At 35.7% G+C, this 23,060-nt stretch overlaps 2 protein-coding genes across 6 annotated transcripts; both read right to left on the bottom strand.

Moving 5' to 3' along the window:
- Positions 1 to 2,614: 2,614 nt before the first annotated feature.
- On the bottom strand, positions 2,615 to 14,054 carry LOC131154839 (uncharacterized protein At1g03900). 2 transcript variants are annotated; one of them, XM_058107622.1, is made up of 3 exons: positions 13,134 to 14,054; positions 10,624 to 10,905; positions 2,615 to 3,277 (listed from the first exon to the last, which is right to left on the bottom strand). In XM_058107622.1, the coding sequence occupies exons 1-3, from the start codon at positions 13,617 to 13,619 to the stop codon at positions 3,209 to 3,211; spliced, it is 837 nt and encodes a 278-aa protein (XP_057963605.1). In that variant the 5' UTR covers positions 13,620 to 14,054; the 3' UTR covers positions 2,615 to 3,208. The 2 variants fall into 2 exon arrangements, with proteins under 2 accessions (XP_057963605.1, XP_057963604.1); XM_058107621.1 differs by having other exon boundaries at positions 2,615 to 5,944; positions 13,134 to 13,987.
- Positions 14,055 to 17,012: 2,958 nt separating this feature from the next.
- Positions 17,013 to 21,666, bottom strand: LOC131154838 (H/ACA ribonucleoprotein complex subunit 3-like protein). 4 transcript variants are annotated; one of them, XM_058107618.1, is made up of 4 exons: positions 21,486 to 21,666; positions 20,505 to 20,575; positions 18,125 to 18,167; positions 17,013 to 17,360 (listed from the first exon to the last, which is right to left on the bottom strand). In XM_058107618.1, the coding sequence occupies exons 2-4, from the start codon at positions 20,556 to 20,558 to the stop codon at positions 17,263 to 17,265; spliced, it is 195 nt and encodes a 64-aa protein (XP_057963601.1). In that variant the 5' UTR covers positions 20,559 to 20,575; positions 21,486 to 21,666; the 3' UTR covers positions 17,013 to 17,262. The 4 variants fall into 4 exon arrangements, with proteins under 4 accessions (XP_057963601.1, XP_057963602.1, XP_057963599.1 ...); XM_058107619.1 differs by having other exon boundaries at positions 20,505 to 20,578; positions 21,486 to 21,661; XM_058107616.1 differs by having other exon boundaries at positions 21,390 to 21,618.
- Positions 21,667 to 23,060: the final 1,394 nt, after the last annotated feature.

The raw sequence follows: 23,060 nt of genomic DNA, 5'->3' as shown, positions 1-23,060 counted from the left end.
CTCTCAACAACTGCTGATGAGTGATGAAGCGCCTTTGGAAACAAAAGGCTGGGAAGCATTGCTTGAAGCACATTCCAAACCAAACCAAACCAAATCAGATGACACAGGGGTTCGGGTCTACCAAATCCAAAACAAAAGGTTTTCAGGATTGTGGGGGGGGGGGGGGGGGGGGGGGGGGGTGGGGGTTTCAATGCCGGAAAAAGGATATCCAAGAATTAACTGTCATCACCTGAAGGAGACATGAGATCAATTCTTCATCATCAACTGCATTGTGTCACGGACCTCCAATTTAAACTCAATTAATGGGTCGCGCGGCACTCGTCAAGGCTCTCTCTCGACAGAGTCAGTCAATAACGACATGTTCAATCCGGCTGTCATGAACACTCGAGAGGTTTTCAAAAGTCATTCATAGTCACAAAATATCAGTTCCAACAATAATGAATTCATGAAGACAAGCGACCTTCATACTCAATGGTACGTGGAACTAGTTGTTATATTCAATCAACAAGACAACCACACAAACCATCATCCGAATAATTCAACATCCAGTATAAAAATTTCTGGCGAGGACAAGTGAAGACATCTCTCCTCCCCATTTAACTGAGGTGACATTGTCAAAACCCTAACATTCTCCCCCACTCACTCTATCGACGACCTCGTCGATGTATTTGTAAGAAACTTCCCACTCTTGTTGTTGATGACCTTCGTCAGTGACTGCATGGCTACCAGGCTATACTCAACATCTTTAGTCTCTACTCTATATGACTCATCCACGGTATGAGAGAAATACAACCACTAACTTGTGAAGAACTAAAAAGGGATACAACTCATCCACAGTGCGAGGTAATTATGACAACTGGCTAGTAAAGGACTGAAAAGGATACGACTCGCCGATTGTGTGAGATAACTATGATAGCTGACAGTTGAGGATCTAAAAAACAAAAGATACAACTCATCAACTATGTGAGGTAACTACGACAACTAACAGGTAAAGAACCGAAAAGATATACGACTCATCTATTCCAGTTGTTGTCTTTTGGGTATTAAAATCTACTGAATCTCACATCAAACCATCGTTCAAGTCATTAGAGGCCTCCAAGTCTCTATATTAACTTGGTCAGAGCGTGCAGCGTTCACCCTGCCTACCCTTTTCGCGCTTTGGCGTGTCACCCTGCTTGCTTTCCTAAGTACTTGGCGTGAACTATTATCCTTTCCCTGCTATAAGAACCGAAGCATGCATCGTTCACTTTGCCAACCCTTTAGCGCATGGTGTGACACCCTACCTACTTTCCTAAGCGCTTGATGTAAACCATTACCCTTTCTCTACCATGTTGACTTACCAAAGCGTGCAGCGTTCACCCAGCCAACCCTTTTAGCACTTGACATGACACCTTGCCTACTTTCCTGGGTGTTTTGCGAGAACTATTACCATCTCTCTGTAGTCCTACTGGAAGTCCTCTGCTCACTTACCCATCAAATTGTCATGAATTCTTTTCCAATCTCTACACGCACAAAAATAAGCAACGATCTCCATAACTTCCGTAGGGAGGTCTCAAGCTCTATTGGCACTACCCCATAGGATTATGAAAGGCATCACGCCCACGATGTGTTTCAACCTATTCAAGGCTTTCAATAGCTTAATATTCTCTCACAAACCTCAAGCTCTATTGGTCTGTTTCCCGTAGGGGGACCTCAACCTCTATTGGCACTACCCCTTGGGATGATGGATGGCATCACGCCCTCGATGTGTTTCAGCCTACTCAAAGCAACAGCTCAATACTTTCAGGAAGACCTCAAGTTCTATTGGTCTGCTTCCCGTAGGAAGGTCTCAAGCTCTATTGGCACTACTCGGGATTATGTATGGAATCACGCCCTCGATAAGTTTCCAACTGCTCAATCCTCCTTTCGAATACCGCAAGCTCTGTTTGTCTTTCTCCTTCATGAGATGGGAGATGGCATCATGTCCTCAATGTACTTCAACCTATTCTCAAGGTTTTCAACTACTTCATTCCAGGGATTCTTATACATGGAGTGACTTACTCAAGTTCCACAATTCTATTTTCAAAATCAATTCTCTTTTTAGCAGCCTAAAACTCTATTGGCACATCTTTCTCGAGTCATCCCTTGCCTTACATATCTCCGCATTGTTCTGTTTTTCAAAATTTTAAACTCTCAATTTACAACTCGAAGTGTTCACGCCCATCGAACTCACGCACATTGTGCTCTGATACCAACTGTTCAAGACACCCAATTTGAACTCAATTAACGTACTGTGCCGCACTCGTCGAGGCTCTCCCTCGACAAAGTCAACCAATAACTACTCGTTCAATATGGCTATCATGAACACTCGATAGGTTTTCGAAAGCCGTTCATAGTCACGAAATATCAGTTCCAACAATAATGAATTTATGAAGACAAGCGACCTTCATACTCAATGATACGTGAAACTAGTTATCATATTCAATTAACAAGACAACCACACAAGTCATCATCCAAGTAATTCAACATCCAGTATAAAAATCTCTGGCGAGAAGAAGTGAAGACATCTCTCCTCCCCATTTAACCAAGGTCACACTATCAAATCCTAACACATTGCATCATCATAACATTAATAGAGGGCATTAAATATATGCAATAATCATTCAAGAAATGGAACCTCAAACTACAACACCTTCAATGGGTTCGATCCATGTGCATGACAAATTATATTGAACAGAGCATTATATGAAATGATTCAGGGTTTTCAATGTTCTTATATGCCTGAATCACTGGAGAAGGGCCAGAACCTGTACAACAAGAGATACACTTCTATGCTGAAACAGAGCCCACGAAAGCTAAAATCAGTTCTTCAGTCACAATGAAGCTCATTTTTTGGTGCAAATCTCATCTCAGGCTGAAAGAGAGGCCATAGATGTACAATGCTCCTCAATCATCCACAATTTGCATCTTCATTCAACCAAAATTCAAAAAAGGAAAAAATAAATTTCTCTGTATATAAATAAAATTGAGTTCAAGCAGGACAAAGATACATATCAACATACTCCAGTAAACATTATTTCTCAGCATCAAAACATTTGGTGCCTCATGCTTCCACGCTTTGTTCATTTTTCTTTTCTCCTTTTTTTTTTTTTTTTTTTCATTCTCTTTCTTTCCAAAGAAAACAACAAATGAAGATCTTAGTCATATCCAACACATCCTCCTTGCAAATTCAAAAAGCAGCCCATCCTGATGCTGTGGTCTTAGTTGATACTGATCCAGCTGTAGAAGGAAGGTTCCTCTGCAAATATACAATAAACATAATTGCTCGCTTCTAAAAATGCTTCTTCAGTCTTGGTAAAACACAAACTGATTAATAATGCCAAGTGTTTGACCAGAGAAGCATGTGCATTCATAAAACAGTTCATTGAAGTGCAGCACATATGAAGAATAAACCCATTACAATGGTTTCATGCTGCCAGATTGAAGTAATAAGCAGCTTTGCTCCAACAAGAAGATGATAATTATCACATATAAGACTACACACGAAGCATCAACACACATGCAACCCAGGCTACAAAACTAATAATAGCAGCAGTACTACTACTACTACTACTACTACAAATAACAATAATAATAATAATAATAATAAAGAATATTAGTACTAATAATAGTGATGACGATGAGGACGGCAACAATCTATATTTTATATATAAAAGTACGAACAATGAAAATCATCTTGTGGATAAAAGTATGCTTCTATTTCAAAAATAAGACAAAGCATTCTTAAAAAAATGTAAGTTCAACTAAAATTCGATGAAATTACATTTAGAAAGTATATTTTAAATAAGTTAATGTTTGACCCTAAGGAAGAAACTCCATTTTAGTTTTAAGAAAAAACTAGTACATATACATACCATATATGAAGTACAAATACTCTAAATTATTTTGTAGAGAAAAAATATTATTATCTTTTAAATGTAGGAGCAAATCATTTCTAAAAGAGATGAGATTCAATAAAATTGGATGAAATTGCATTTAGAAAGTTTATTTTAAATAGGTTAAGGTTTGAACCCAAAAATATCAATTTGATTAAAAAATAACATAAACATAATTTATTTTACTTTTTTACAACATGCACAAAAAGAAAATGTTGTCCAAAATCCGAATGTTAAGGTGGATGAGGGGTATAACACTAAAAGATAAAATAAGGACCAAGCATATACACAATAAACTAAGCAGAGCACTAGTCGAAGACAAGATCAGGGAGGAGCAGCTTATATGATTTGGGTATTTGAAACACAGGCCTAGGTGATCACATGTGAGGAGGAGTTAGTCATTGTTTCTGGTATGAAAAGGGGTAGGGGAAGACCTAATATGACTTGGAATGTGGCAGTGAGGAAGGATTTAATAACTCTTAAGTTAACAAAGGAAAATGAACTCGATCAGATAAATTGGCAAAAAATATTCATATAGCCGACCGCATCTAATTGACTTGCGGCCTCTTGTTGTTGTTTTCTAAACCTAAAATAGGTAAATTCTTCTCAAGTCTTCTAAAATTATTGTGAAGTATCTAATGTCATTGAGATAAATAATAACATAACTGCCTAACAATAAAATTTTAAAATAAAATTGATGACCTAGAAGTACCCTTAAAATAATATAATTTAAACATATTTAAAATAAAAACTCATTAATCAATCATTAAGTAAATAAAAAAAATAACAATTATAAAAATTCTAGGTAGCAAATTACAATTTAGAAATTGCAATAAACTCATTATTTGGAAGAAGTCATGTACTAAGAATTTATTAGATTTTTTATATACAATGTGATATCAATATTAAATTTAACATTTTGCACAGTATAAATTAGAGCACTCATGTCATATCATGCATTATTTTTCAAAGATTTGCTGTGTCCTTGCATCTAATTTTACAAAATATAAAATTTTATATATAACTTTAGATATTCATACTCTAGTCTTTTATCTACAATCAAAAGATGGACTAGTGGTGTGCATTATTCAGTTTAAACTGTAAACAAACTGAACCAAACCACAATTTTCAGTCTAGTACACAATTTGGCCAGATTTGACTCTAAAGGAGATTGCAAAAAACAAAAAAAAAATACTTTTTTTTTATCTACAGCTTGAAAGAGGGACTATTGGTGTGCACCATTTCTTTTAAACCATAAACCAAATCAGACCAAACTGCAATTTTTAGTCTAATTCGCTTCAAAACACAGCACAGTTTGGTTCATCTTGATTACTTGGACAAAGGAAAATAGCAAGCAATAATATGTGTATATAAGAGATATTTTACATTTTACTTTTTTTTTTGGTAATATATATCTTTATTTACATTTTACTATATATAAATTGCAAATAGAACCAAACTGCAAGATATAATATGTATATACAAAATATATTTTACATTTTACATTTTATTGGGTCAAATATTTATATAAATAACATTTTTTTTTTGCTAAAATTTTTTTGATAACCAAATAAATTTATTAAGTGAAAACAAATTAAAAACCAGGCGAGGGGACGACAACCTCAAAAAAATAAAACCTAAAAGTAAATAAAAAAAATAAAAACAAAAAAAACCTAACACAAATAAGTCAAAGATCTTCTTTTCAAAAACTTCCCATCTCAGTTTATAGGAGTATAGAACATTTCAAAGAGATTAATTCTCTTCCCATCATATTCTATACAACATTTCAAACTCTTTTTCAGCTTACTCTTCCCACAATCCAATCTTAACTTCCTGAGCCCATAACCAAATGCCCACCATGTCCATAAGATCTGGAGCTTCAATATCCTTTTCACTAGATTCCTTCGCTGGAAAGGCAAAAGTGAGCAAAATAGCATCATCTTTAACACTAGTTACCTATTCCTCAACCTGACAATTTCCTTCATTCTCAAAGATCGGAAGCCCTCTGGAGCAGGGCCAGCATTAAGGATCTGCAGCCATGGAGAGTTTAGAAGAAATTTAAGAGGAAATACAGGAAAAAAAGGAGAGAGGAGATACAAGGGGGGGGGGGGGGGGGAAACTCACATTCACTTCAATTCAAATTCAATAACTGCCTACAACATGGCTTTCACACACCATTTCGAAGAAAGCCTCCAAACACATGAAATTACATATATATCCCAAAAACTACATTACATTACAAACGTATCCCTAGAATACACAAATACTACACACAAGCCTCCAAGTATACATAATACTATACTAATTAAACAAAAGACATGATAAACTACTAACTAAACCCAACAATCCTCAATCCAATTCTTCTTATATTCTCCACCAAGGATCTTCCCAAGGTTTTGTTTCTTGTCCTACATCAACTCTCCCCCTGTTAGAAAAAATTTGGCCTTCAATTTTGAAGTTTCAGATCAAAAGTAAGAAACAAACTGATTTCTTTGAAAGCCAACGCCTGAGTGAGATAAGAAACCATATTACATTGCCAGCACCGTAGACCTGAATTGAGAATTGGCATCAATGAACTCAACGGGGATGACAAACTCTACAAATAGGAATGTATGAAAAACTTTGGATGTCTTCAAACACATGCATTTCCTTCCCTATAGTGTCAAGTAGAGTAACTGTAATAGATCCTTTGTCTTGGTTGGTTGGTTGGTGGTGGAGGCTTCAAGACAATCTTGCTAACATTATTGTGGAAGACATGCATTCTCATGTCCTTGAGTCACACCCAAATCATCAAACCAAGGAGCACAAAGGACTAATGGCCAACATTCACGGGTATGATATCACACCAAACATTATCAAAATAGTAGCCATGTGGATGGGAATCAAACATCTTTCAGAAACATGTAGAGTTAACCCAAGATACCTCATAAGGCTTTGGGTGAGGTTATGGGTTAAGTTGCATACGAGAGACTCCAATTCTAGCAACCATGTTCATAGGATATCTTCCATCCATGATGAGTTTGGATACATTTTCTCCACACTTAGAAAGGTATGGAATGGATAGATATTATGCACAAGGTATGACAAAACCCATTCATTTTTCCAGTAAGCCGTCACCAAGCAGGATTTATTTATATACACTGCAACTACATATCACCAAAAGCCCTTAACACAATTGCGCGCTCAATTCTCAATTTACTCTTGCAAAACCACAAATTTGACTCCTAATTTTCAAGAACTATCTTCAATTCACCTTTGATCTTGAGTATGGTCCAAAATGAAATAAATTTACTTAGAAAATTCAAAAAATGCACCAACAGAACCTGGTTCTCAGAGCTGGCAATGACAATTTCTTGCTTTTCTAAGCAAATTCTATGCTCACTTGCAAAATAGAAGATCCACAATCAAAATATCATGCCGCAGATGAAAATATCAAGGAAGAAACCAAAATATCATGGCTGAAGGTAATTTCTTGCAAAACTAGTAGTTGCAGGGGACTCTGGCAACTTTTCACACACATGTCGCCGGCAGTGACTTTCAGACGATGATATATAGGGCAAAGGAAGACCATTCAATGGTGTTGGTGCTGTGATGATAAAAACATAGGACATTAGGGTATTTGAAGAGCCGATGGCTGGAGAAGTTTGGCCAGCATGTGGGGCTCCTCTAGTGGTCAGATGGCAAAGAACTTTTAGGAGCTAGGGTTTCAGGGGGTTTTGCTTCTGGCGGTGTGGGCGGTGTTGTAAAATCTTGGATGGAAATCAAGATTTCAAAAAATGGGATTCAGAACTGTTTCTCCCCTTTTTTTTTTTTTACTAAATTTCAGGGTAGAGAATAATTAGGGATAGAATGAAAGAAGAGAAACAGAGAGAGAAGAAGACAAGTAAAAGGAAGATAAGGGAGAAGAACAAGAAGAAAGAAGATGAAGCAGCAGAGAAGGAGAGGGAAGTTACAAAACTGTGGGCAAAAGGAAAAAGAAAAGAAGAGGGGGAAGAAGAATAATGAAAGAGAAAAATGGGGGGGTTGAAATGGAAGAAACTCATGTTCACTAAATTCAATGATTGCCAACAACATGGCATTCACGCACTATTTGTAATAAAGCCTTTAAACACATGAAATTACACATATACCAACAAAACTACATTACATAACAAACATACCCCTAGAATACACCAATACTACAAAGAAGCCCTCAAATATACATAATACTATACTAATTAAATAAATACATAATAAACTAACTAAACCCAACAATCCTCAATCCAATTCTTAAGTATTCTCCAACAAAGATCTTCCCAAGGTCTTGCTTCTTGTCCTAATCACCCTCCAAACACCCCTGCATTCTGAGTAGCCTGTAGAAGTCTCAGACACAAAGGAAATGTGAATGAAATTAACCCAATAATAATTAGCAAACAAAAACAAATTCACCATCCAAAATCACTGCCCTCATCTGAATAGTCACCAATTTCAGTCCCTCACAACACTTCTTCCTAGAACTACTGTTTGAATCATGGAGCTCCCCCACATGAGAAAACTTCAATCATTATTCTTTTAACAACCCTTTTTTAGTATGCAACTCTTGATTACTGGGTTGCTAAAAATTTTGCACTTCTCAAAGCCCAGCTGCATCGCCCTTGCACAGAAACCAACTACACCTGGTCAGAGAGGATTGTTTTTAACATTATTTGAAGTCTTCGGATCCCCACTTCTGCTTTTCAGAATCACATTATCCACACAACACTGAAATCTCATCCCAAATATCACCTTAAAGAAATTCTCTTCTTGCAGTTGCCATCTGTTTGTTTATTCATAATACTGCCCTCATCTGAATAGTCACCAATTTCAGTCCCTCACAACACTTCTTCCTAGAACTACTGTTTGTATCATGGGGCTCCCCCACATGAGAAAACTTCAATCATTATTCTTTTAACAACCTTTTTGTAGTATGCAACTCTTGATTACTGGGTTGCTAAAAATTTTGCACTTCTCAAAGCCCAGCTGCATCGCCCTTGCACAGATACCAACTACACCTGGTCAGAGAAGATTGTTTTTAACATTATTTGAAGTCTTCTGATCCCCACTTCTGCTTTTCAGAATCACATTATCCACACAACACTGAAATCTCACCCAAATATCACCTTAAAGAAATTCTCTTCTTGCAGTTGCCATCTGTTTGTTTATGACCTTATTTGTAGGGATGATGAAACCTGATTCAATTAAAGAACCAGTTGAACCTTCCCCTCCCAATCTGATCAGACTCCACTCTCATTGAAGTCCCTTCTTTCCAACTATAATTCCGCTGAATTGAAACAACAAAGCTACATGCAAATTGTTCTCTTCTCCAATCCTATTTTGCACCATAGTTCCTATAATTTTTTGTAGATCTCCACTTTCCTTGCAAACTGATTCATCTGCATTCTAGGCAATGGATCGTTTGTGCCATGCTTCATACTTGGATTGTCAGAGAACTCAGCTACAAGAACCTTTTTAGGAATAAAATAATGATCGTCATTCAATTTTGCTCCAGGATAGGCTTGACTGCCTTAGTCCAAAATTTGACCACAATGGGCATCATTTTTTGATCTTGGATTGAGCATTGGCCTGCTCTTTAAAGAATTGACACAAGTTTAATTCACATAGAACTTTACATTTGGGTCTGCTCTGTGTTCATAAGCTATTGACCCAAATGTAGACTTGAACCCAAATTACTTAAAAATTGGACCGTATCCAACATGATAGTAAAATCTAGGCCCAGACTATGACAGCCAATCATCATCCCCAGCAAACCTCAGCTGAGGCCCTAGCAACCACCCTCCCCCCCCCCCAAGGCAGCCCTCACACAAAAACAGTACTATCCTATTACCTGACACACCACCACTCTGCCGCGCTTTGCACAAAGGCTACCTGATTTAATGATTCAGGCACTGCATATCTAAAGAATTACCATTTGTCAATACATCAACAATTGTAAGAGTAGATCCCACTATCAATCAGAGGCTTCCTCCACGAAACTTCTCCAGCCATCACCTCTAAACTCTAAAGCCTCCAGAAGTAAAATCAGACAATCTTTTTCTCGTTCAAACCCAACCCCAATTCAAGAAATTTACCTCTTTTTGAAAGCGTAATTGCTATGCAATAATAAACTTTCCCAAATCTAATTCTGTGAATAAATTTCACTAAGCAACCAATTACCAAGGACAGGCAAAAGGAAAACCATTACACTGCAGCCAAGAATACCCTTGCCAATCAATTCGGAACGAAATTCCACTCAGGTGGAAAGATAAACCACCTTTCCCCACCTTCTCAAGTTTCAAATCAAAGGCAAATATCAAAGGATTTCCCGTTGATTTGGATGGTTTGCAAGAGATATCTCTTTCATGGCAATTGAATTGCACAGCCATATAAAAATAAATGAGGGAGAGAGAGAGAGACTATTGGATAGACTGAAAAGAAAGGTGTTGGCAAAAACTACAAAAAACCAAACTGAACAAAATTGTGCACACCCTTAACTACAGGTCAATGAAGAACAAGAATATGCCTTCTTATTTCTGCAAGCCATCTTATGTGAGTATTTGGAGATGAAACGACATGATATTTCAAAACTAAAATTTAGCACTAAAATAGACCATTTTTTTAAATGTGCATAGATATTCCAAACTGGAACCAAATGCTCAAAACAGTAAAAGAAAGACAGAAAATAAAGTCAGACCTCATGTTGGGAAAGATCTGAGAGAGGATCATTAGCACGCTTCACATTTTCCTTAGACCCCTTGAGAATATGACCAGCAGAAGTCATCCGAGAAGCAGCAGGATCATTAGGTGGTGGTGGGAGAGGAGACCTAATCTTCCCTAGCCCAGTAGGTGGTGGGGCAAGCCCCAGTGCTTTTGGCTTTCCAGCAACAGAAAGCCCTCCTGACAAACCAGCAGATGAAAGCATGCCGGTACCACTAGATGATTTGTTCTTTACGTTTATCCGGATAGTTTCGCCTTCCTATAGCCATCAAAAGTCAGTTCGATCCAGACGGGAACAAAGCAATCTAAACTTGTATGGTATAACAAAGACAGAGACTGAACAAGAAACTACTGGCAGAAAGAGAGAAATGACTAATCAATCAATATGTGAGAGATAAATGACCCTACAAACTTGAGTTTAAGGCAAGGTGCCAATTCGAATATCTAGAAATCATCAGCAAAGACAACCTCAAATATACACCAGAGAACATCATCTTACACTTGAATAGAAGATTGATTCAAAAACAATGCAGAAGGGCAAATTAAAAACTTAATTCACAATTAAACTAATATTACATGAGCATTAATAGGGTGGAGAAATCATCAACAGTAACAATAACCAGAAGAATGAGAAAAACAATGAAAAACCATTTCGCTTAAGAATAATAGCATTGTTACCAACAACTTCACATAAATAATTCACCACCGGTGGGTTTCTGCAAGGGAGCTAAGCCTTTAAAACAGATGAGGACCAGATCAATGGAACTTTTAGATTTTATGTTTTCTCCAGCACCCAAATGATTATGAAGTGGCTGCTTTCTCTGCAGGGATAGCTTGCGCCAAGTCCTATATTTCATGGTCAGACATTCACACCTGACTTGGAATGTTATATACGACCCTAAACTAATTGTACCTTTACAATGGTTTTATCCCAGCCTTTCTTGCACATGGAACTGTTAACATTTTGGGCATCTAGTGAACCATTTTTATAATAATAATTCAAGAATAATATTTGGTATCAAGAAGAATGATGAGGATGACAACATCCACAAGATTGAAACTTCTCTTTTGCAAACAACTAATGCAGTGCGCTAAATGGATGACTCACAAGGTAGACTTATTTGAAAATTTTCAAAAATATAAACAATAATAGAACTTGTTAATAGATTTCTAAAACATCTTCCATTCACAGTTCTATATCACTATTGGTCTTAGTAATAGTCAGCTGTTATTAGCCCCTGCAGAACAGAAAATAATAGGTCATTGACAAACTTCATATGACTAGGTCATAAATCCTTTGTGGCCAACAAACTCCAAGAAACACATGGATAATTAAATAAGTCTGATTTGACCAAATGATAATGTGTAATAGCATGTCTAGCATGTCTTGCTCTCAGTCTACTGAATCCATTTAATTTTTTTCTTAAGAAACTTTCTTCATAGTTTAAATTCTTTTGTACTTGCTTATCATCATTAGGGTTACCCCACTTGGACACCGATACAAAATATACAACTGAAAATCACCTAAATTTTATATTTGATTTAAAGTTTTCTCTAATTAGGGCTAATTGTATCCAATGGGAAAAGTGCTATGCCCAAACCTGAAACTCAGAATTTCAAGTCACAAAAAACAGTCTTTTCAGATGCATAATGCCCTCCCCAAATCAGCAATATAGCAAAAAAGCCTTGTAAATTGGGAATTGCATTTGAAATTTGAAGTTTTCCCAAATATATAATAGAGAATCATAAGGTGTTACCAGAGATGTGTGCACTATATCACTAATTCAGCCTCATATTGGATCCATTCAAGCACGTCAGATGGAAAACCTTGTTCTCAAGTGTGAGGCTTTAGCTATACTCCCAAATCTTGTAATTCAGCTAAACTAGACATTTGAGAAACCAAGAGCACGTAGAAGAAGAAAGCTGTTTTTGCCCTCAGCATGCTGAAACTATTATTTGGTCTAAAGTAGAGATACATTAATTAGTCAAAACATGGGAACCTAATCTAGAATTTAAGTTTCGGCAGGGAACAACATAGACATTAAACCATTTCAAATAACTCATCGGACAAAATTCCTCCAGCAAAGACCCCGAATAAAATGTCAAACCAAGAACAAGAGCAAAGCAGCATATGACACACACATGAATAGACATGAGTGCTCAACTGTATTACACTATATTATACTTGAAATTAAACCTGCCCTTAACTTTCACAATATTTATACTCCTGACTCCACATACAGCAACAACAATAAGCTGAAGAGATAACATTGTTAAGAATGATGCTGAAGCAAAATAATTTTTCACAAAAATACCAAAGAACGCATTTGGTTAGCATTGTCAAAGTATTTTTCCAGCTTCTAACAGCTAAAAGTAATTCAATTATCACTTTCTAAAGTATGAAAAGTGCTACCAAAATACTGATCAATTTTCTACAGAAAGAAATACACCGATTTAAGTTGAAGGCCGGTTGTTGAATTACAATACCTTCAATCTGTGATTCACAGCGGGATGAATATCAATGTGATTATCATCGCTGGGCTCGCCGGCCTCCTTCTCGTGCTCTCTCCTGACGTACTTCTCGTGATCGGACAATGCGACGTTGAAATCGAAGGCCTCGTTGCGCTCGGCGAAGCCCAGACCGATGAAGGCGTGCTTGCCGCAGCCGTCCTCGATCTTCAAGACAAAGTATCGTGAAGAATCGAGGACAGTCTCGACGGAGCTGTCGCGCTGGCCGGGGTGGACGAAACACGCGGCAAAGAGCTCGCCGGTGTTGGGATCCTCCAGGCGGATCTCGCAACGGTCCCTGCACGAGACCACCCGGAGGCGGCCGGTCCAGATCTTGTCGGACTGCAGCCACTCGCCGCACTTGTAGCCGCCGCTGGTGGTGCGCGGCGGGATCTTGTAGACGGAAACTTCGCGCACAACCAAAAGGGTGTGCTCGAAATGCTCCTCTCCCTCCTCAAACGACATGATTATTCAGTGTATCGTGCAAAGCTCTTCTGGGCTGTTCCTAGCAGTAAATCTTGAAAATGGGGAGAATTTGGAATCTGGCGGATTGGGGGCAGGTGGACGTTGAAGGTTTGGGACGAGGGTAGGGGAAGGTATCGACCAAATTCTCAATGAGAGAGTTGCAGAGAGAGAGGAGAGGAGGGAGACGTGGGTTGGAAGGAGAGTGTATGTGAGAGGTCAACTGTTATGGAATTTGGAAAATGGAAATGGATTACGCAGATTGAACGATGATATGATCAGAACGGGAGCGGAGTCGTATTAAATTGATGATTGGTCCCTTCCCATCTCATCAACCCCCAGGGTTTTTGGCTTTTCATTTTATATACATTTCTTTTATGGGACGGCATGCATTCTTTTTTCATATCTTTCTTCTTTCTGCTTTTTCTTTTTTTTCTTGGTTGGACTTTGGAGAATGATGCATGCAAAGTAGAAAATAAAAAGTTTATTTAAATGTATAAAATAATTTTTTTATTTTTATATTTCAAAATAATTATAAAAAATAACTTATTTTTCAATTTTTTATAGGGCAATTTTTAGAATCATGGATTTTTGAATTTGAATTTGTATGAATTAGAAGAAAGTTTTTCCATTATTCAAACAAATAATAAAGTAAGAGTTAGAAATTTAAAAAATAAATAATAAAAAGATATTAAAAAATAAGGTGTTTTATAATTATTTAAAAATATAGAAATTAAAAATAAAATTATTTTTACGAGTAAACAGTACTGTTGTTCATCTATTGCATACAAATGTTATGAAAAATAAAATTTTACCTAACATTTTTATATCTTTTTAGAAAAGTAAAATGAAAAATGAAAACTTTTTTCAAGAACTAAATGGATACTAATATTTTGAATTTACAAATGATGTAATTTTTAGTTTTTGTTATTATTTATAGTCCGTAATAATAGTGCATAAAAGTGTGTTTTTTTTTTATGTGGATAGTTGTTTACAAGTGAGTGAGAGTCACGTAGAATCTTACCTCCATAAAACTCTCGGCCCAATCTCAATTTTAAATTCTTGCTTTAGAGAAATCAAATTCTATCTTTTTTTAGAAAACTAAGTAATGAATTGTAGGAGTTAAATCTTATGTGGAATACATGATAGTTAGGGATACATAATGCATGCACTAATGAAGTTATAAGATTGATGATATTTTAAGAATAAATGATGAATAACAAATTAATCTGAAAAGTTATATCTTTGAGATTCTTAGTCGTTTGGCTGTAGAAAATATTTTTATTTTTTCGTTTTTGTTTTTTAGGGAATTCTAAAAATAATTTTTTTTTTTCAATATTTGTATTAAAAATGATAGAAAATAAAATATTTATTTAGTTGTTAAATTAATTTTTATTTTTTTACTTCTAGATTTTAATACAATTATGGAAAATAAAAAAATAATTTTTTAAAAATTTTCAAAAATTATATAAGATAGTATTTGAAAGAAGAGTTTTGAGGCATGAATTTAAATTGAGTGAATTTAAAAGTTCAATACAATTTTATACTAGATTTTATATTATTTCATTCTCCCAAATATAGCACCAATAATCAAAATATAGAAACTAATAAAAGAATGTTTTCTAACTTTTTATATAAATTCAGAAAAATAAAATATAAGGTGGTGTTTTTGTAACTATTTAAAAATTTAAAAATAAAAAATAAAATTATTTCGACAAGCAAATGATGTAAAACTTTTATTATTTTTAGTTTTCATACAGATTTTGTAAAATTGAAAAATTAACTTATGTTTTATTGTTATTATTTGAAAATTTAAAAATAAAAATAAAAATAAAAAATTATTTCTCACGGCTAAACGAACCCTTAATATTTTTTATTAAACAATAAAATTTTAAAAAAAAATTATTAAGTCACCATTAAATTTGGAGGTGCCTTGAATTTGAATTTAAATAAGATGTAACATAAAATAATGTTAAAGTTTATAATAACTATATCAAATTAAAGGCTGCCCATAATGTCCCTTTGTCTCTAAAGTATTAATGACTCCCCCCTATCTTGCCAAACAATCTGGCTTTAGGACTACACAAATAAAAACAAAACAAGACAAGTAAAAAAGAGGGGAATGACTTTATTTTTAGGTGGTTGAAAATGGACACTTGACCTTTTAAATTTAGGAGAGATGATGATAGGTGATGATGAGAAACATTGCATGCATCGCCCATGGATTCAGCCATTTATACATTCAATTCCAAGCAACCATCCCACATAGATTTGGTTCTCATAAAACCCTAGCCATTGTATCCAAAAAACTGCCTCCTAACAGTGTTGGTATTATTCTATCTTGTTTAGGGTTGCCTTTCATAATAAAGAAGAAGAAAGGGCATAAGTAATTTTTTTTTGAAAAACTGCTTCTTGACTTTTAGGCCAACTAGGTTTACATGAGAGGACTAAATTGAATAGTACTTGACAGGCTATATTAGTTATCATTTCATACTTTTGGACCTCTAATCATTCAAAAAGCCAAAATACTCTTACTCAAAAGAATAAGATAACAAAAGGGGAGAACAAATGATAAATTCAATCTATCTATTGCTTAGCCACTACTAGAAGAGGTGAGAGAAGATTGACCAGCCTTATAATATGTAAATTGGTTCCACACCCAAATATAACTTGAGAGCATAACCCACATAACCCACACCTATGTCGTCCCAAATATAACTTGAGAGCATTTAGCCTATCCTACCATAGCCAAGCTACTTAAACATGCATAACCTTTTAACTTTAGTATTGACCAACTCCAACACATGTGAAGGCGTTAAAAAACCTATTAATGACCAGTCCTTCCTACAATAGGAGTAGGAGCATCCTACAATAGTGGTGCACCAAAGGTAGGCTGAGTACCTACCAAACTCGAGCAAAAGTAGGCTAAGAATACTTCACCAAATTTGAGCAAAAGCTAAGAGTACTTAAACCAAGCCTAGCTCATAAAATAAGCAAACCTTTGGTCAAATGAGCAAATCCAAGATGTCCATCTTGATGCATTATATACCACCTCCATTCTAAGCACAAGCTAGCAATTCGAGGGTCCATAGCACGTCGGATGGAATCAAGGTTTTAACCCAGCTTCAAATTCATGCAAATGCCTTATCATATGAACCTAAGGGCTGTTGATTTAGATATGATAGAAACCTGCTTACACATGATTGACTGAGCTGGAGGGTCAGCAAAACACTAGCTAAAATTTTGGCAGCATCGTTGATCCTAAAAAATTCCTACAGTTAGAAATGCCTTGAACATTACCCATTCATCCAATCTCTTGCATTTTAAACAAAGAAAGAAGAAGAAAACAGTGAATCACAATTTCTCATGCACAAGCACACTCTGCCACCACTACAATAATAAAACCACTTGACTGATTCAATCTTAATGGACATTCAAATGTGGATAGTTCAGCAATGATGTATTCAAAATTCATCTCCCATTTTTAGTTCCATTCAAATGTTGACTTCACACCGATGGTACAACAAAATGCATAGCGGGAAAATCACATTCTTCACTACTCTACTGCATGAAGGTGGGGAAACAGAAGGGAAGCTCTAAAAGTACAGCAACCAAGCAACACTAAATGCAACATGGTCAAATCCTGTTAGTACTTTGGAGGAGGATTTTGGGTTGGCAACAATCCAAATCGCTTCTTGAGAAGAACTCGTTGCCTTGAGTACTTGTCATCAGGGGAGAAGCGAGCTACAATTGGAGACAAAAAAAATATAAATAGATCAGTTGAGAAAATAGCATATATATACAAACAAGTTTGTTGCACAATAATGAATAAAATAGAATGGCCAAAACACGCCAGAGGGGGAGAGAGAGAGAGAGAGAGAGAGAGAGAAAGGGAGATACATTAGAAGTTCAAGCCTCTTAAGAAAATGAAAAGACACCCCTTCCCCCGCCCCCAAAAAAAAGGAAAAAGGAAAAAAAAAAAAGTGCAGTAGTTCAACATTGTCGAAACACCCAACTTAAACAGAATAAGCAGCCAAAACAAGCTTTTCAGCCAAGCCAACCATTTGGAACTTCATAATCAACTATGCCTACTTGAGAAGATTTGAAGGATTGATAATGTACTTTGAAGATTGAGGTGTCAAAGATAGAGATGACCATGCTACGTTTCATGAAGATTCTTTTTGATTTTCCAATGTTAGACCAACCAAGTAAAAACCTAGTTTGAATAACAAATTTAAGCAATATGAATCAAATAAAATACCAGATCATAGCACCATGCTTATTCTGCACCATACAAAATTAAAGGTGAGTTTCAAGTGAGCACTAGCATTGTTTTGCAGAATCATTTATTTACTCAAAATGAATAAATGTGCTGATTTAGAAACTAACAAAATAAGTAAAGCATTCCTTCTCTTTTAAAGTCATAAAACATCGGTTGTCAACCAACTACAACAGAGAGAGAGAGAGAGAGAGAGAGAGAGAGACAATAATGATGGAAAAAAATTTACCAGGATGAGCAGATTGTGTGGCTAAGCCAAGAGGTGATTCTTTCTGCGCACCAAAAGAAATTGAACATTAATACAGAAAACTGCATGAAGATAGAGTACAAGAGAGAAAAGAGGAAGTTAAGGGGAGGGGAGGAAGAGAATGCTGGTTTAATTAAAATTAAATATCCCAGCAACATGTGTGTGTGTGTGTGTGTGTGTGTGTAGGTGTGTCCTTTTGGTTCCTTGTGTTGGGTAAGAATTAAGTTAACAGGTCTCATTTGCTTAACTGCAAAAGACATACTTAGAAATATATCCCAAATATATGGTTGCCTATGCCCTTGTAGTCTGGTGTGTGAACAGGGGATAATCACCCACAAGATCAAGAGATTAAGAACTAGCTTCAAAAACAGTGTTCATTTGTCAGCAAGGATTGGTAGTGTTCAAGAAAAAGATAGAACATCACTAAATACAGCATCCTCGAATCAACTTTACACAAAAGAAAACCGCATTCACCAACGGACTCCTAAAGAATGTCCTTGCCAATTAGCATTCACTAAGGAACTCCTAAAAGATGTCATTGTAAGTTGCAATTGGAGAAAGATTTTGTGGCAAGCATTGTATATGAGCAGAAAATGACTCTTTGCATCATACTAAGGGACAAGTACATAAAGAGAAACTCCCACCAAAGAAAAATCTTCTTATCAAACGTTTAGACATCCTCATGAATTTGAGTTACATTAACAAAAACTACAGATTAGGATGGTCAAATTGTGAAACATGGGCTAGGACAGACCATTTTAAAAAAACCAACTGATTTTGTCCGTCAGGGTCTCTCCCTATATTTTAAAATTCTCGTGAACAAAAGAAGAGAGAGAAATGTTTTCACAAAAAAAAAAATTCCACAAAAACATAAAAGAAAACAGAAAACAGAAAACAGAAAAAGTTCAAGTATATATATATATATATATATATATATATATATATATATATATATAAACCAAAAGAAAAAAAACAATTACTAATCCACCAAGAATCATATGCAAAGATCTGGAATCAAACAAAATAAAGATCAATTGGAATTCAACCGAAAGTAGCCAATAAATTCAAACTCAATTTTTTTTCCCACTACATAATACCAAACTGGTAGTTAACGTTTATATGTAAAATCCTTTTCCTCAAGTTTTGAGATTTTTTAAGACAGCAAAAAGAAATAATAAAACTCACTAAAAAAGGATAATTTTATAGTACATGTCTTTTGTATATGGACATTTGCCTAATGAATTTTTTATAACTGTCAAAGGACATCAAGAGCATCAAAAATTTGATATTGCACACATAAGCTCATTGCTTTCATATTCTAGCCAAGCCACAAGACCAATTGGAAATAAAGCAAACACTGACCCATGCTTGGCATACCAAACCTCAGATCTTGTTTTGCATCTATTTGGACAAATGCAATACAAAATTGTATAGGATTTTGTCCAAATCCAAGACCTGAAACCTGTGCTCCCAAGAACAAACCAATGTAATGTTAGGAGTATGGATTTTGGAACTTGATTTTGGATTTGTATGGATTGGGGGAAAAGGATTCATATAGCCGACCCCACTTAGGGAGACTAAGGCTTGGTTTTGTTGTTGTTGTTGTTATATGGATTTTTTGTTTTTGGGAGCCCCGGGGGGGGGGGGGGGGGGGGAGTCAATATAATATTGCATTATGTTTTATCCAAATTCAAGGACTCAATTCCATGCTCCCGAACATAGGGTAAGGATACATCACTAGCTTCATACCCAATTCGATCATGGTTGAGATGGATGCATATAATTTAATGTGTTAAGAGCACACCAAGCAGAAAGGCAATCCTCAAGACATATGCATAGGGAATTTGGGCACCAACCAATGCACCATAAAGAAAGCACTCATAAGCCTTGCCTCAAAAGTGAGGCGTTGAGATGCCTACTAAACAATTCGTTAAGATTTCTAAAGCTAACCACGCAAATAAACCACCATCAACTTTAGCCAAAGCGCTAAACTACTTCTCAAGGGAGGTTTACCGCCCTGTCTTAATTACAATGACAAGGCGCTCCCAATTTTTTTCTGAATTATTCTTTGACATATCACAGAGCACTAAAGCAAAAATCTGAAATGATGGAAGATGGTTAAATCAACATGAAATGACAGGAGAGAAACAGCTGCAGTCTTAGTATATATTATAGCACTGCTGATTCACCAGAAAGCCCAGCAAGCATTTTTCTTCCTATATGGAAGTCCAGGAAAGTAGGAATGCTCTATTTTTATTTTTATTTTATCAAAGCAATATATTGGCAATGACACCAACCAAGCAGTGCTTCAAGGATTAATGTCATCTGATAAACAGCTGAAGAGTTAATAATATTGAAATACCTTAGTCGTGTAGACTTTATCACCATTCTCATTTATGTAAAACTGAAGATACATTGTTGCTAATTGTTCACCTGCTAAATCCAAAGTAATATATCAGATGTCTAGAACATGAATATCATGAGACAGAACCAAATGGTTTCATTCCTTCTGAACGAAACTATGGAAGTAATTTCTATACAGAGTTTCAGGATAAAGACTTTTTTCTTAAATTTCCTGCCCAAACAATGGAGCCTAAATCTTTAATAATCTCAACATCAGCTCACTTCAGGAAATAAAAAACTGCTTATGGCATCCGAATTTTTACGTTTTCACCAGGGAAAAAAAAAAAAGGTACTCAAACAAGATAATTCTAAAAAAAGAAAGATATTGCTGCATATTTTCTTCTCAGAAACATAAAAAGGCAGGCAAAACTTCTGGGTTTTGGCTTTCTAAAGGCAATAGAACGGTTAGTAATCAAAACAAAGAACAGAAAAAAAAAAAAAAGGTATCAATGAGAAGTATAACGAAGTCATTCGCGAGTAAAATAAAAGCACTATAATAAACCAATTCTAATGGTCTAAGCAGACAAACTCAATAACAACTTATCCTGTAACAAGAATTATAAGATCTTTTAAAAAATAAAAAATAAAAATTGATTATGAAAATTGGGTGCATGAAGCATAGAAAAATATCTAGAGAAGTCTCAGAATCAATGGTTCAATAGCACGTGCAGAAGCCAGCCAACTGAAAAAAAAAAAAAAGGAAGGATCCAAGAATCGCATCCAACATGAGACCCTAAAACCCTTTACGCAAATCCAACGACAGAACCACCACAAAATAGCAAAATCACATCTTTGAATCTACTGAAGAGAGAGAGAGAGAGGGAGAGTAGGCTGGAGAACATACTTGCGATGCAGTGATTTCAAAATTAAAAAAGAAAAGGATAAAGATGAATGAAGGGGGAGAGTGAGAAGTGGAAGAGGGGTTGGGGAAGGGAGTTACCTTCAACTTGAAGAGACGAGGGGTATAGAGGCTGGGCTGGAGGCGCAGTAGGGTTTTTGGCGTGAACCGTGAAGAGAGTTTGGCTGCAGATCAGCGGTGGGGGCCGGCGGGGCAAGGTTTTCGTGAGAAACACCTTATCGACGAAATTTATTAATATTTTGATTTATTTTTTATATACACACACACACACACACACACACTAATATAACTGCTAATCCTGAATTTTCTAGAAGTTTAAATTTTTTAATTAATTATAATTGTTTTATTGGTTGATTTTTAATAATTAAAACAGTCATTGACTTTATTTTAGATAAATCACGTGGAGTATTAATTGTAAGATTGTTATAGTATTTTTTTTCACTTCTTCTAATTGAGTCAACCTTTCTAACGTAAGCAAATTTTCTTTTTTAATTCAAAATAGAATCATAAAAAAAATAAAAAATAAAAACACTCCTTAAATCATTTCGGTAGCCTTGCATTCAATTTCAGACACCGAACCCTATCAGTAAGAGTTCGATTCATCCATTCTACCACACAATTTTGTTGAGATGTCCGGTGAACTGTAAAATGTCTCTTGATGCTCTGCTCTACACAAAACTCCATAAACTGAGAATCAGCGTACTCGGTCCTATTATCCGACCTTAAACATTTGATTCTCCTCCCCGTCTAGTTCTCCACTTCCGTCTTCCAAATTTTAAACTTGACAAACGTACTTGATTTGTGAAGCATGAAGAAAACTCATACCTTCTGTGAATAATTATCAATGAAACTCACATAATACGCATGTCCACCCTTTGATGCAACTCTTACTGGGCCCCAAACATTTGAATGCACATAGTCAAAAATTCCTTTTGTCTTATGAGTAGCTGATCTGAACTTTGCCCTGTTTTGTTTTCAAATAACACATATCCTACAAAATTCCAACTAACATGATTTCAAGCCCTTTAAGAGTTTCCTCTTGTGTAGTTCTTTCATGTCATGTTCTCTCATATGCCCAAGACGCATATGCCACAAGACGGTCTCATCTAATTCAGCATCCACAGTTGCAACTCCACCTACAATGGTAATTCCCTACAACGTGTAAATATTCTCATTCAGTTTCTACCCTTTTATTGCAACCAAATTATCTTTCCATACGATCAAGACTCCATCTTTGGACTTGTAATTGAAGTCATTACAATCCAAAGTGTCAAGAAATATCAAACTCTTTATCAATTCAGATATATGTCTTACATTACACAATGTTCTTATAGCACCATCAAACATTTTTATTTTTGCATTTTCTATGTCAATGATCTTGCATGAATAATCATTACCCATAAGAACTAATCCAAAATTCACTAACTTGTAAGTGCTGAATCACTCCTTGTTCAGAGTCATGTGATAAGAGCATGTCGAGTCAAGTATCCAAGAGTTTGTTAGATTATCTGACTTCGTTGAAATTGATAGAATATCACCATCCGCTGAATCTTCTTGTTGAACAATATTCACAGATTTTGAAAACCCCTCATGCTTTTCAGCATTTCTCTTCTTCCAATCCGAACACTTCGATTTCACATGCCCTTTTTTACTGCA

This window comes from Malania oleifera, chromosome 5 (genome assembly GCF_029873635.1).
Source record: "Malania oleifera isolate guangnan ecotype guangnan chromosome 5, ASM2987363v1, whole genome shotgun sequence".
Classification (NCBI taxonomy): Eukaryota; Viridiplantae; Streptophyta; class Magnoliopsida; order Santalales; family Ximeniaceae; genus Malania; species Malania oleifera.
Note: the sequence above shows the minus strand (reverse complement) of the source record. Positions and strands in the feature narration are given on the sequence as shown.

Coding starts and splice junctions, on each gene's coding strand:
- LOC131154839 (XM_058107621.1), bottom strand. CDS start 13,619: ATGTCGTTTGAGGAGGGAGAGGAGCATTTCGAGCACACCCTTTTGGTT. Junction 10,906..13,133: donor CTGTGAATCACAGATTGAAG/GTATTGTAATTC, acceptor TGATGGCTATAG/GAAGGCGAAACTATCCGGAT. Junction 5,945..10,623: donor CAGATCTTTCCCAACATGAG/GTCTGACTTTAT, acceptor CCATGGCTGCAG/ATCCTTAATGCTGGCCCTGC.
- LOC131154838 (XM_058107618.1), bottom strand. CDS start 20,558: ATGTATCTTCAGTTTTACATAAATGAGAATGGTGATAAAGTCTACACG. Junction 18,168..20,504: donor ATAAAGTCTACACGACTAAG/GTATTTCAATAT, acceptor TTTGGTGCGCAG/AAAGAATCACCTCTTGGCTT. Junction 17,361..18,124: donor CACACAATCTGCTCATCCTG/GTAAATTTTTTT, acceptor CTCCAATTGTAG/CTCGCTTCTCCCCTGATGAC.